Below are 14212 nucleotides of genomic sequence, written 5' to 3'. Positions count from 1 at the left end.
CCATTGTAGCCGCAGGCGGCGATGGTCGTGCGTTAGGGAGATCCTGTATAAAGGAGTCCGTGCGCGCAGTCCACACTGCAGCAGACGTCTATGAATTGATGAAGCACACAATGAAACACCTGTAGCTATTGACCACAGTGCTGCCAATTGTCTAGAGGAAGCTGTACGGTCCGTCCGCGCCATGCGGACCAGGTGTCTATCATCGCGAGCTGTCCGACACTCGTCTGTCCACTGCTTCCAAACACGCATCACTGTGCTGCTGTTACGCTGCACACGAGAGGCTACTGCACGATACAACAATCCAGCTTCACGAAGGCCGATGATTCTCCCTCGTTCAAACTCTGTAAGTTGTTCAAATCTCGCTCTCTTTCGTCGACGAGGCATAAGTACAGATTGAATTAACGTTTACCACTAGCAGATAACCACCGATAACCATACACGCCTCGCTACAGCCGTCTATTTATTCGGATCCATCAGCCGTTCAGAGGGCGCTGCTCAGCATACGCATGCGCTATGGATTTGCAATTCTAATCATTTGCATATCATGCGCTACTTTGCATTTCCTGAAAATTTCAGCTCACTCGCGTAAGTCCTTCATGGTGTTGCAATTTTCATAAACGAGAGTGTAGCATAAGTTATAACGCCGGATTTTTACAACCACATTGTTGTTTCAACATCTCCACAGAAAAACATACCTGACTGACATTCATAAAGCATTCTCTCTCATCACAAAGTTTAGAAGCAAACCACATGTAACGTAACATGTTACCGAATATTGGCATGGATAATTGATGATGAACAATCGAATGTATTTTTATGCAGTCTTCTCGGGAAGTTATTTCCTGTTTCTTGCTTGATGAGATAAGAGCAATTTTATATTCTTTTAATAAAGTTTTTAACCTGACGATAAAAATATATATCGCAGGGTTGCACCAGTGGAGTACACTTAGGGGAATTACTTTGACACCAATCCTTCTTCATCTTGCAAGAGTTTGTCGTATAATTGCGGATTAGTTTGTCCTCCCATGAGTTAATCAGCAGAAAAATTTGTTCTCATATACGTATGGCTTCAACACATCCATTAAAAATTTTGTGTACAATGCGGTTATAAGTTTTCCAGATTTTGAAGAGGTGATGACGATATTCTTGTATTTTGCTGCATATTCATCCACCATTTTTTTAATCCTCGGTCCAGAAGAGCCAGTATTCTCTTGCAAGCATATGTAAATGTTTGGCAATAGCTTTCCAGAAGGGCTCATAGCATATTGTGCTATATATAAGTAGGTCACTTGTTCACATCCTTTCTTTTTTACAAAAACTGTTCCAGGGTTCGGTTATATGTTGACAAGTGCTGGCAACCTGGAAAGATAATATACATATGTAAATTTATTATATGTGCAATTAAACGGAGTATTTCATTTGAGGTAGACAAATAAGAATTCTTGACTTATCTGTTTGATCAGTGTTAATAACAAAATCCTTGTAGTATTAAGGAATGAGAATTTGAGTTTGGAGTCGGAACTTATCTGCCACAGCAAGGATTTCCTCTTGTGTAGCCGTCTCTTTTTCTGATACAAATCTTGTATCCTCAATTGAATCTTATGCCTTTGTTTAAAGTCCATGCCCCACGATTTGGAGGCTTTGAATTCCAACTCTGGAAATTGACTGGCAGCAGACAGTGCCCATTGTTGCAAGTTTCTTGTGGTGATTTGCTGGTTACATCGCGCTTCTACGAAACGATCATGTCCACGAATCAATTGTATTTATCCTTTCGAGTTATACCATTTTAATATGTTGTTTCTAAATTTTCAAATCTCGCATATGCTTCAAGCGAGATGATCCTTTCGTTTGCAAACTTTTTAAACTCTCCATTGGATGCACTTTGGCAAGATTAACCACCATTATTTTGTGCTTGACAATGATATGGCACCCTTCAACATCTGATCTTCTTCTCGTTCGATTTGTTCATGCCACATCCAACTCTCTGTCGCATATAAACCGATACTCCGATAAAACTTCCACTATTTTCTTGTGTATTTTATTCTTCATTTGAATGGGTTCTTCGGTTACCACTTCAGAACTTTCTGATGAGATTAGATTTTCTTCGGCCAAAAGATGTAAACTATAATCCCTCACCATCTTCAATCGCTGCTTTGACGCTTCACCGTGCATATTATTGTCTGGCTCCTGTTCTTCTTCCGCTGACGTTCCAGGGATATCAATAGTTTCACTTTTTTCTGACATTTACGATATTTCTTCACAATTGTATTTCACAAAAATGTTGATATCTTCCAGAACGTTTTCACAGCCTTCTCGCACAATTCAAGTTACTTGGCCAAGAGCTAGCAAACGAATGAGTTCACTATCAAGCGCCGTCCCTAAAGGTCAGGTGTGTGTGTGTGATTATGGCAAAGCCTCGAGGGCTATCTGCCTAAGGGGAGGGATGCCTTCGTGGAGGACTTTCTAAGGGAAACTGGCTCGTATACACGTTACACATGGGGAAAACCACGAAAACGCCCATGCAGCCAGCCCGTTCACGGGATTCGAACCTCGGACCGAACTACCAGTGTTCAGCGACTTTACCTCTCGGCCGCTGGTGGGCCCCCTAAAGGTCAGGAAAATCTTCTTTCTACCTGTGACAAGAATCTGTGGTTAATCTTTGGATTATGGTAACTTGGTGATTTTTTGGCGACGAACCCTGCTACAGCAACCTGCTAGTTTTTGTTTGTACACCATTTTGTTTTCACGAAGTAAAGGCATTTTTTTTTTCCTCAAAATTTTTTTCCAACAATCTGCTAGCCAAATTACGCTTATGCTAGAACTTTTATGGATTAAAAGTGCTTAATCATGACGAAGATTAGGTGCAAAACTGGGCGAAAGTGCAGAATTGCAAATTGCTTGCCGCGTTTTTAAGAATTGCACATACACGGTACCCATGTATACGTCGACCTATTTTCACTTAAAAAAACATACCAGAATTGCACAAAAATGGCATTGCGCACACTCTTGACTTTATCCATGTACACTGCTAAAGTCCTAGCTAGTAACCTTTATCGCCTTACCAAAATTTCGTCAAACTACCTGTTACCATATTCCAATGATTAGCCGAATCTGTTGTTTGTGTACAACTGCCAGGAATGACTTTCAGGTGAAAACGAATCTTATTGTGAAACAACTATTCACGTTTACAGCAGATTCCCCAAGCAGTAGGAAATAGCCAATAAAGGAGAAAGAAGAATTCCCGTTTGAACATGTCAGGGTAGTTCACAACTTGGCCATCTGAAGTTCTCACTTCAGGTACTTTCATTTCCATCAAAGCCCTACATGTCCTATAAATCTGAGCGAAATTGGTGATGACAAGTAGGGAATGGCCCCTTGCTAATTTTGCCTCCAGTTTTGATGGGAGAGCACTCCAGGAGAACGGACAAGATGGTCTCTCTCCACTCTTTTCCCTACCACCAACCTCTTGAGAAGACTTTCAGCTTGCCATATATTTAGAGTGACTTCATACCGCAAAGGTACACATTAAAAAATATCCATGCCTTCTCCGATATTCGAACCTGGACCCTTTGGCACCATAGTAGGCTCCCATAACCACAATACCATCTGAGCAGCTAGTCGAAAGTAGTGACAAAAGTTAAAATGTGGTCAAAAGTGATAAACAAAAGTGCGCAGTCAATCACTCAAAATTTTTCAAAAAAAATTATTACTTTATTCTAAAACTTATAAAATTAAGCTTCAAAAACTACTTTTATTTTGCATCTCTGGTTGTTAGAAGCAAAATTAGGGTTGTTCTTGTTCTACACTGTGAACCAGTACTTTCTGTTTAAGAACCTAGAAGTTGATGTCTAAGGGTAAACAAACTACTCTAAAATGAGAATTTTTAATTTCAAGTACTTTTGATGATGTTCAAAAGATGATTTTGAACCTTTCTGTTCATTATTAAGCGCTTAGGAACAAGTTAAGTTTCGAATTTAATTTTCATACTTGGTAACATATTCTTTTCCTTCCCCTTAAGTTTGCATTACATTAAACCTATTTTTTTGTTAAAACTTGATTTCTTAGTTGAAAAATAACAAAACTAGGTAACAAAAAATTTTTAAAATATTACTACAGTTAGTTCTGTTGCAAAGGCAAAAAAAAAAAAAAAAAAAAAACTTAAAATATTACAATAGTAACTGTATGAAACTGTCCACAAATATTTTGAATTAAATGGATTTTGCAACTTTGCAAAAGAAACGAGAAATTTCTGGAAAGAATAGCTAAAGTATGTAGTAGGTCTTAGTTTGTCACATAGATTTTAGTCCATTTAATTACTTATACCTTAATAAATACAAATGACAAAATTAAAAGCAAATACTGAGAAATATTTCTGACGGAACATATCTAGTAATAGTGATATTTAACACATTAACTCAAAATGTAAGAAAAATATAAAAAAAATACTTTGATAACATGTTTATCGCCTTTTCCTATGATTTTAAGTAACCAAAGTAGCACCTATTATTTTTCTAAATAACACCAGTAAGAGATTTATTTAGACTATTTTCCAAAATCTGCGTGTCGAACGTAGTCGCATACCTTAATCTCTGCACAAACACTTAGAAAGCAACTGTGATAACTTCCGGCTCTTATATGTAAAATAAATAACGACCGAAATAAAAATAATTGTAAAAACCTGCATTTAATACTATTATAGAGCACATTTAAACATTCCATTTATTAATTCAGTTATCATACCTCACGTGCTGCTGTTTGACCAACAAGACCGGCAGCAACATCAATTGCATTTCCATTGTCATCTAGACCCAATCCTTTGACATGGCTATGAGCAGCAATACGCTGAGCTTTTGTTGTACTCCTAACTTCCTCAATTTTCATTTCAATGGTACTTAATATGGTACTTTGATTTACAACTAAATACTCCGTCTAACCTCCGTATACGAAAGAAATTCTAACTTCAAAAACACAACACAATGTCTGTAGTAGAAGTTGAAGTTTTATGAGACATATTTTTATAGTCAAATTAAAAATTACTAATCGAAGACTAGCGACTGTGAAGTAAAACTGCCACTCTATAGGCAAATTTAAAGTTCCTCTGAATTCAGATTACTGTATATAACTATGAATAAGATATGAAAACACACATTGACTTATTTTATAGCACTACGATATGAAAGCACACATTGCAAGCAAGAAAATACAAGAAAATGTTTATAGATTACTTGCAATCAATGCACATAAAATAAATACTAAAAAGCTATAGAATAAACCATGTTTGAACATCGATGAGTACAGGGAAGCATAACAAAGCAAATGAAAACAAAAAATAAAGCATTAAATAAATATTTACAGGTGTAAGACACTTATTTTTACATATATTATCAATATTTTATATTTTATTCAATTATGTGCTATTTCTAATTTAATACTCTTTACTTGATAAGTAAACAGCAAACATAATAATATTTTCTGAATAGGTATCCCGATCTGCTGCTAGGAATAATCCCTTAGCAGGGAAAATGTATCACGCTGTCCTCCTAGAAGAAGTACGGATAGCAACCATAACGTGGTCTACCATAATAAGCTGTTTCTCCCCGTTTTGGCGTTAAGGCTGTTCTCCGAACCTCTTATCCGAGATCACTTTTGAAAACGAGTGATTTTTCGTATTCAATTGAAACACCTCACTACCAGACGAACTTGTAGAGGTTTTTAGAGGTTACTTGATGAGAGATGTTGTTTATCACGTGTGTTTGGGTAATACCAGCTACAACTGAACTCTGTAAGTTTTATGTTTTAAAAATAAGCTCTACAAAGAACATATAGTGAATTTGAGTTTCAGAAAGCAGCTCCTCCTTTTACTCTGTATCACGTGAAGAACATCAGTAAAACAAAAAGACGAAAGTAAGAGTCAGGTGGCCGCCATCAGTTGACGAAAAAGGTGAGTATCTGGTTGAAGGTCCAAATCAGTGAACTGAAGAATCTAGTATAAGTAAAAAATGTTAAGGATGGAGAATGTCAGATGGATATTTGTGCTTTTCTCTGGGAAATGGACAACATCTAAGAGAGTTGATGCAGTTGTTAGGATGAGTGAGAACTGAACAGAAGAAATTTATGGCAAGTTTTTTAATATAATCTTGAATTTTATCTACTATGAGATCACGGTGGATATAAGAACTTGGAATGAACCATGGCGCGTTGATGATATCTCTCAGTGCTTTGTTTTGAAGAACTTGGATGTGTTGAAGGTGAGTTTTGGCAGCGTGGCCCCAGACAGGACTAGCATAGAGTAATGCTGGTCGAAGTATAGATTTATATAAGAAGAGTTTATTAGAAACAGAGAAGTAGGCGCAAAGTTGTAAGCGTGATATTGATTTTTTTCACAGTTTCCCTGAGATGTTTCTGAAAAGTCAATTTTTTATCAAGAATGACTCCTAGATATTTAACTTCATCAACCCAGCCAATTGTTTCATCAAACAGAAGAGGTCTAGATGGAGTGAAATATGTTTGACCTTTGCGAAAAATTATTGCTTTTGATTTTTCGGTATTAACTGCAATCCTCCAAAGAGTGAGCCAATTTTTTAGATAATTGAGGTAATGTTGAAGAAGGAGCTGGACATCAGTAACAGTAGAAACTTGGGTCATAATTGCAGTATCATCAACGAAAAGAGCAAGGGTAATTTGTGGGTCCTTAGGAATATCATAAATGTAAATGTTATATAAATATGGAGAAAGTACAGATCCTTGGGGCCCCAGCGAGTATGTTTCTCGTGGAAGAAACAGAACTGCCAGTTTTCACTGCAAAGATTCTGTCTTAAAGATAGGAAGCAATAAGTCTAATACAATGATTGAGGAGGTTTAACTTGATAAGTTTGTATATAAGTCTACGGTGCCATACCCTATCAAAAGCTTTCGCAATATCAAGGAAAATGGCTCCGGTAGGGAACTTACAATTGAAACCGTCAGTAATATAGCTGATGACACGAAGCAGCTGGAGATTAGTACTGTGAACATGACGGAAGCCAAACTGTTCGTCTGGAATGTAGGAGCTCTGTGGAATAATTTGATTAAGATCGTAAAGAATAACTTTTTCAACTATTTTAGAAAGTTGACTGAGAAGGCTGATTGGGCGGTAGTTCTGGTAAACGTTAAATTTTGATGCGGTATTGGGAAGACGACGATGATGGCGTATTTCCATATATTAGGAAAGTAAGAGAATTTGATGATAGAGTTGATTATCTTAGTAAGACAAGTGATGTCATTGATAGGAAGATGTTTCAACGCTTTGGTAGAAATACCATCAACACCAGGAGCTTTTCTGGGTTTTAAGGAGCTAATATAATCGGCAACCAGCTTAGGTGTGGCAAGGAATGTAAAGTTCATAGGACCTAGGATTTTTAGGAAGGTATTAACAGCATCATTAACTTTGGAGATATGATTGTTGTCGTAGGGGGTAGTATTGGGAGTAAACGTTTCTTCTAGTATATCTGCAAAGATGTTAGCTTTATCTTCGTCTGAATAAATCATTCCGTTGGTACAGTGAAGTGGCGGAATTTGCTTGAAGGGTTTCTTAAATTTCTTTGCAATGTCAAACAGAGAATTATCTTCAGTTGCGAGAGAGTTCAGGAAGTTTCGCCAGCGTTGCGTCTTGAAGTTGAGTTTTTAGCCTTGGGTCTCTTGTATTTCGTCAATTTTTCCTAATACGATTTTTGCATTTGATTTTTTGTCTTATGCTGGCTGGAAGAGGAAGAAAAAAATGGGAAATGATGAATTTATTGGTTGAAAAATTGATAGCATGTTGAATAAAGGTGGTAAATGTTTTGATTTCAGACTCAATATCGTCTTCATTGGTAATTTTGGGATTTCCAGGAATGGTATCTGAAATGATTTTTGAGAATTTTTTTCCAGTCTGTAACGCCAATACTCTTGCCCAGTGAAGGTAAGTAACTATTTATGCTTTCAAGAAGAATGCGATTATGACCAGATGAGAGAGCTGGAATAACATAAATTTGGCAATTATAGTCGAGGTTGTTAGATAGAAAAAAGTCAATAATAGAAGAACTATTATAGCCGTAATGCGTAGGTTCATCAGAGTCATGAATGGTATAATTTTTATTTTGAATCATGCCAAAAATTTCTCGTCCTTTTCTATTGCTATCTCCTTGATTCCAGTATTGATGCTTAGCGTTAAAATCTCCTCCAATTAAAGCAGGAGAGTTAAAATCCAGTAGCTTTTCAATTTCAGAATGATTAGACTATTATTAGGAGGTATATAGATATTAGAGATAAGGAATTTTTTGTGCTCAATTTGAATTTCAGTAGTATTACTTTCAAAAGAGGTAGAAAAATTTTGTTTGAGTTGATGCTGGATGCTTCTTTTAACAAAAGTTATAATTCCACCTTCGCGTCCGGTTTCTCGATCCGTACGGTAAATAGAATAATTTGCGTAGAGCACTTTTAGCGCAGGTTTCAAATGCGTTTCCTGTATAAGAATTACATCAGGATCCAGTTCCATAAGAAGATTGCCAAATTCATTATTTTTTGGTAAGAAAAAGGCCATTAGCATTCCATGAAAGAATTTTGATGTTTCTCCGATTAATACTGCGTGGCATGTTAAAGGCAATTACTATTTTTGTCAAGAATGTCCACAATTACACTTATTTTGTCTATAGGCGAAGTTTGCTTCTTCATAGTTTTGAGGTCTTCTATAATAACAGTCCATATTGTTTTTAATGAACCCAAATAAAATAATTCTGAAAAAGTGGAGCTTGTGGTTGGAGTTTCAGATAAGTTGGAGTTCTTATTATTTTCAGGCTTCAGAGAATCTATTTCTTCGTTGAGAAGTGGAAAGTTGTTGTCTTGTATATTCCAAGGATTTTTGGTTGGCGGATTGCTGGGTGTAAACTTCTGCTTTGTTTGCGGTCTGGCTGGAAACTTGGAGAAGTTAGCTGGATGTGGACCACCACAATGGCAGCAAATGGCAGGCTTATCTTTGTCAACTGGACAGTTTTTAGGCTCATGATTTCCACCGCAACGCACACAAACCCAGTCACGAGTACATAAAAGTGAGCTGTAGAAGTATTGCAGGCAACGATAAAATTGTGGAGGCCAAACCTCCGTTTTAAGGCATCAGCAATGACATTCATATATCCGATGTGCTTGATGTGATAAATCTTTTCTGATGCTTCAGTCTTAGGAAGGTGAAGTAAGAAAAGCGGCATTGGCTTATTTTCCTTTCTGTTTCTCATGATAGTGATATGATTTATGGTAAAGCCTTGGTTTGTTAGTTCTTGGACAATATAATTGGGGTTCATGGTCACTAGCAGGCATCTGAAGAAGAAATGTATGGGCTTTAAGATGTGTTTCTTCTATGATTTTGCGAATAAAACGGTGAGACTCAGCATCTGGGGATTCAATTTAAAGTCTATTTCCTTTAAAAGTGCCCATTATCTTTCTTCCAGATTGATTACTTAAATTTGCAAGAAATTCGTCAGCTTTAACAATATTATCCACTATTATGGGTGGAACTCCATTCTTTTGGGTTTTATTTTCAGAGTTTTGGGTTTTATTTTTTGGGTTTTATTCTTTTTGGTAGATTTTGGAATAGTGACGCGTATAGATGGTTGACTAGAAGTGGGTTGGTGGTCTTCAGTATCATCTAAATTCATTGAGTCATTATCGGTTTGGAGAAGTTGAAACTTATTATTAGTTTTAAGATTTGGTTCGTCATTTTCGCTCTCAGAATCTGAAGACTTTATTAGTTGGCGTTTCCATCGTTTACGGAATTCACCTCCAGTTTGATGAGCTTCGCAGTATTGTTTCAAGTCGTTTATTTGTGTCTATAAAAAACCTAGCTCCAACTACAGCCCCCATCAATTCCAACCTAGGGAGAGACCACTTTTTTAACAGAGCTATCCTACTCTTCGACATTATAAACGGCGTACATACCTCTCTCCTCTCTTATTCTTATATGTAACATATGCCACCGCTCCATATGCCACTACTGACGCATCACTGAAAATATGAATTTCAACCGAATGACCTTTACTTAGAACTTCTGTAAAGTAGTACCTCTCTATTTTCAACGCGTTTAATTTCTCAATTTCAGCGCACCACTTTATCCATTTGCACCGTAACTCTTCTGGCAACTCTGAATCCCACTCCAAACCTCTCTCCCATATTTCCTGCATCAGTCTCTTAACTCGCACCACAAATGGAGAAATAAATCCGACTGGATCAAACACCTTAACTGCTGTGCTTAACACCGATCTTTTACTATTTCTCAACGATTCTAAACTACTCAACAATGATGTAACGTCTACTCTCAAACCATCCTCTTCTAAGTTCCACACCAAGCCTAAAACTTTCAACTTACTATTTCTCTCAAACCTACTTTCTTCACACAACCCTTTCTGAAGCCACAAGTCATACAACTCTTTAGAATTCGTGTTTAGCTTTCTCAAAGTGAAACTCGCATCTTTCAAAATAGATACCGCCTCTGATGAAAGACTGAAAGCCGATCCTACACTTTCCCCTCCATAACACAAATCGTCTGCATACAGTGAGCTATTTAACATCTCGACACAGTTTTTGTTTGTTTCCGCGTATTTCTTTAAATGATATTTTATCGTTGCACTCAACGGTGAACAATTACATCTAAATAATAATCTGTTCATTTGCATAATTTTAAAGTCCTCACTGTCATTATCAGGATACCACAGAAATTTTAAATATTGCCTATCTTCCCTTGCTATCCCAGTCATCAAAAACGCCTTTTCTATGTCGCCGCAGAATCCAATTTTAAATTTTCGAAAAGCAAGAATGATATCCAAAATATTCGAATTTAGGTTTGGCCCCTTTTCTAAGCAATCGTTTAACGATAGCTTTCCTCTTCCGCAACTGCTGCAATTAAATACGATTTGAACTTAAGTGCTTTTTTTATCTTTACGGACCACTGCTCGGAATGGCATAAAGTACCCCTCTTTCGTATCCTCACACTCTTGAATAATATCGTTTTGTGTTTGAAATTTAATTATTTCCATAAACTGTTCCCTTATAAAGCTGTTACTTTTTAACTCTCGCTCCACCCTTTCGAACTGCCTTCTCGCTAAATCAAAATTATTTTCCAAATGCTCTGGACTCCTATTCCACAACAAGCGAGCCTCATACCTCCCGTCTACATACAGTGGTGGCCAAAATTGTGGATACTTTTGGAAATTTTTATGTTTTTGAACTTTGTATGCTTATAGAAAATGTTACGTTTCGCAAAATGCAAACTTGTATATATCATTTTAAAGAGAATTTATTACGGAATTCAATACAAAACACAGAATTCAATTATTTGCTATACGGGCAATATACATACGGGCAGCGCAGCGCCCTCTATCTCTTTTTTTCTACAAAACATTCATGCAGATTCTTCATTATTTAGTTTCTTTAAATATAATACATGACGATAATATTTGGTGGCAACAGTTTGAAAAGTGAATCGACGCAAAATACCGTTTTGAAGTTAATAGCCCTTTTGGGCTAACGCCCTTTGAGCTAAAAATAACGTAGTAGCTAAATTAAACTTTGTAATTTCATTATTAATGTTTGCCTCACACTGAAATTATCGGGCAACAAAAACAAATTATTTTGTACAAATGTTTTCGTTTCGAACATTATTAAGAACATTTTTTAGAGTTTTTTTACTGTGCAACGATTTCCCTGCCATATTTCATAATCTATAATGTCTGGTGCATTGTTTTCCTGCCATTCAATATGCGAAAATTTTGCTTCAGAGTATATTTATAGACCACCTGAGAAAAAAAAAAGCAATAATAATTCAATCTGTTTCCTGTGTGTCCAGAACAGAATTCGCGGCAAAGTTTTTCTGAATTTCAAAAAAGAACAGTGGATTAATCTTGCTGTTCTCTTTAGATATTAAGAGAGCTAATGTAATAGGGTTTACAATTCTTCTTTTTTATAAATGCGAAAATTTAATAAAAATATGCAGTTTTTCACCGTAACAGACAATGGCTAACAAATACACTTCATGATTTGTTGCTTCATCCTTTTGCTTGCTACATTGCGCAAACGATAGTAGAAGATTAACGTTGTTTATTATGACACGGAACATATGAATTGCAACAGCGCCGTAAGAAACATGTAAGAAAAAATACATCCTCCTTGCTTTGACATTTAATTTGCAGAGTTTAGGCGACTTCCGCCTGTCAAATATTAATCCTTTCCAGCTTCCTCTTTCGGACGAGACACTCCCATTCTCTCTCGCAAATCCTTTTATCTTCACAGAATCCTTAAAATAATACTCATATCTCAGGAACAAGTAGATAAAAGTGACTGTATATTATTAGATATGATTAATACATTCAATAATATTTCTTGCGGAGTGCTATAGAATGTCTGAGAATTTCATTGAGCACTGTGTTAGACTTTAAATAATGAAATAGAACTAAAGCTTAAACCTTAAATTTAAATAAAAGTAGTTAAAAAATGTAAAACGTACGAATTTGCAAGCTGCTTTTGCAAGTCATAATTTTAACACATAAAAATTGACTTTATTTGTAGATAGGCTCTTTTTAAAGCAGAATACGTAAAACATCAGCTCTCCTGTCATTGGGATTCGAACCATGGATCTTCCAGTGCTAGCTAAACGCGCTGAAAGCAACCACGAAAATCGAGAAAATTCTTTTCATTCTCCTCACTTAAAGCGTGACCGGAGAAAGGCTCGACAGCCAGTCGAACAGGTACGAATGATGTTGAATTATCGTGCTCTACATTTTAGTTCAGGATCACTGTAGAGATTGTCGGGTTTTTGGTAGCAAGAAGCGTGAAAAATAAGCTATGCTTTAGCAGGGTCCCCCCCCCCCACACACAGTGGCGGGGAGTACTAGCTGTTATAGGCATTAGCCACTACTAAGGCAGACGTGGTGGTCATTTTATTACAAAGGCACCTAAAAGGTGGCTCCACCATCGCCTCCCTTGAAGGGACAGAAAATTTATATCCATGCCTTCTCCGGAATTCGAACCCGGGGTCTTCGGTACGGCAGTTAGATTTAGTAACCACTTTCCCGTCTGGGCCGCACCTTAGTAGGAATTTGATTTACGAATCTCCTAACGGTATCTAGATGTACTAACCTCTTGCCAGACCATGTTAGGCGGTAACTAATTGGGGATAGAGAATGTGATAATTTCTTCCATATTCAGTTGCTCTTATCCACGGCATAATTTTTCTGAAGAAGTTGAATTAGATAAGTACATTGTTCCGTATCCTGCAATGCGATTCAGTATTTATTAAAAACTGAACATGAATGAATTCATTTAAAAAGGCGACATTGCATAGATTTTTATCTGCCACCAGCGGCCATGAAACCGCTGAATATTGGTAGTTGAACCATATTTAAATTCTGGCAAATGAACTGGCTGCATAGGAGTGTTTTTTTTTTTTTTTTTTTTAAGTATGTAACTTGCATACAAACTACATAGTGCCCCATTCCAAAGGCATCCCTTCCCTTAGGCAGATAGCTCTGGAGTGCTGTACCTTAATCTGAATAACTGTAATCTTAACCATTTTCCAGTTTTGTTCGTCTCCTTTAGTTTTTTTCATTTTTCTGCATTTTTCTCTTCTGCATAGTATTATAAATTATGTTATAATTATATGTATAAATGTATAAATTATGTATAACAGTATAAGTTGCATGTATAAATGTATGTATAAAAATGTTAAAAGATGTGTAGAACTTATAAATTATGTTATATATATATATTTATACATTACACTATATCTCTCATATATATTGTTACGAAAAGTCCAGCCGCGATAAGACAGCTTCCCCGCAAGGCGGTTTTAGGGTTGCCAGAAAAGGGGCAAGGAAAGGCAGGGTTGCCAGATTTGGCTCTAAATCACCCATTTGGCGACATGCCATAGACGGATGCAGAACATTCTGGAACGAAGTCTCACCGATTTGGTCCAGAATGTTCTCGAAGACAAGCCGAAAGATATACAAAACCTGCCTGTACGCGGAGTTGCAGTGTATCGCCAGTTAGTGCATCGTCGAGTTTTATATAGTGTTGAGCTCCGAGAGCGATCGAGTGAGTCGGGAGCTGTACTTTAGTGTTTTGCCGTGAAGCTGTCTTCACGGTGATAGCCTGATAGCCTGAAGGCTGTGTTGCTGATTGTTTCAGCATGTTTTTGCGTAGTTTTTCGAAG

The 14212-nt window shown here is 36.8% G+C and overlaps 1 protein-coding gene across 3 annotated transcripts in view; it reads right to left on the bottom strand.

Annotated features, from left to right (window-relative positions):
• pont (RuvB-like helicase pontin) overlaps nt 1-14212 on the bottom strand; it is a 223399-nt gene that overhangs the window by 19953 nt on the left and 189234 nt on the right. The window contains exons 1-2 of one of the 3 annotated variants that reach the window (XM_035358768.2): nt 4741-4862; nt 696-1359 (exon numbers count right to left, since the gene is read on the bottom strand). The exons of 1 other annotated variant lie outside the window; for it this stretch is intronic. In XM_035358768.2, the coding sequence (XP_035214659.1) occupies nt 696-782 (87 nt within the window). In that variant the 5' untranslated portion in view covers nt 783-1359; nt 4741-4862. Of the gene's footprint in view, nt 1-695; nt 1360-4740; nt 4982-14212 lie in introns of those variants that run through there. One more of the 3 variants, XM_035358767.2, reaches the window with a different exon arrangement.

The sequence above is a fragment of the Stegodyphus dumicola genome, chromosome 1, assembly GCF_044657685.1.
Source record: "Stegodyphus dumicola isolate Sdum_Otavi_A_Nest chromosome 1, ASM4465768v1".
NCBI lineage: Eukaryota > Metazoa > Arthropoda > Arachnida > Araneae > Eresidae > Stegodyphus > Stegodyphus dumicola.
Note: the sequence above shows the minus strand (reverse complement) of the source record. Positions and strands in the feature narration are given on the sequence as shown.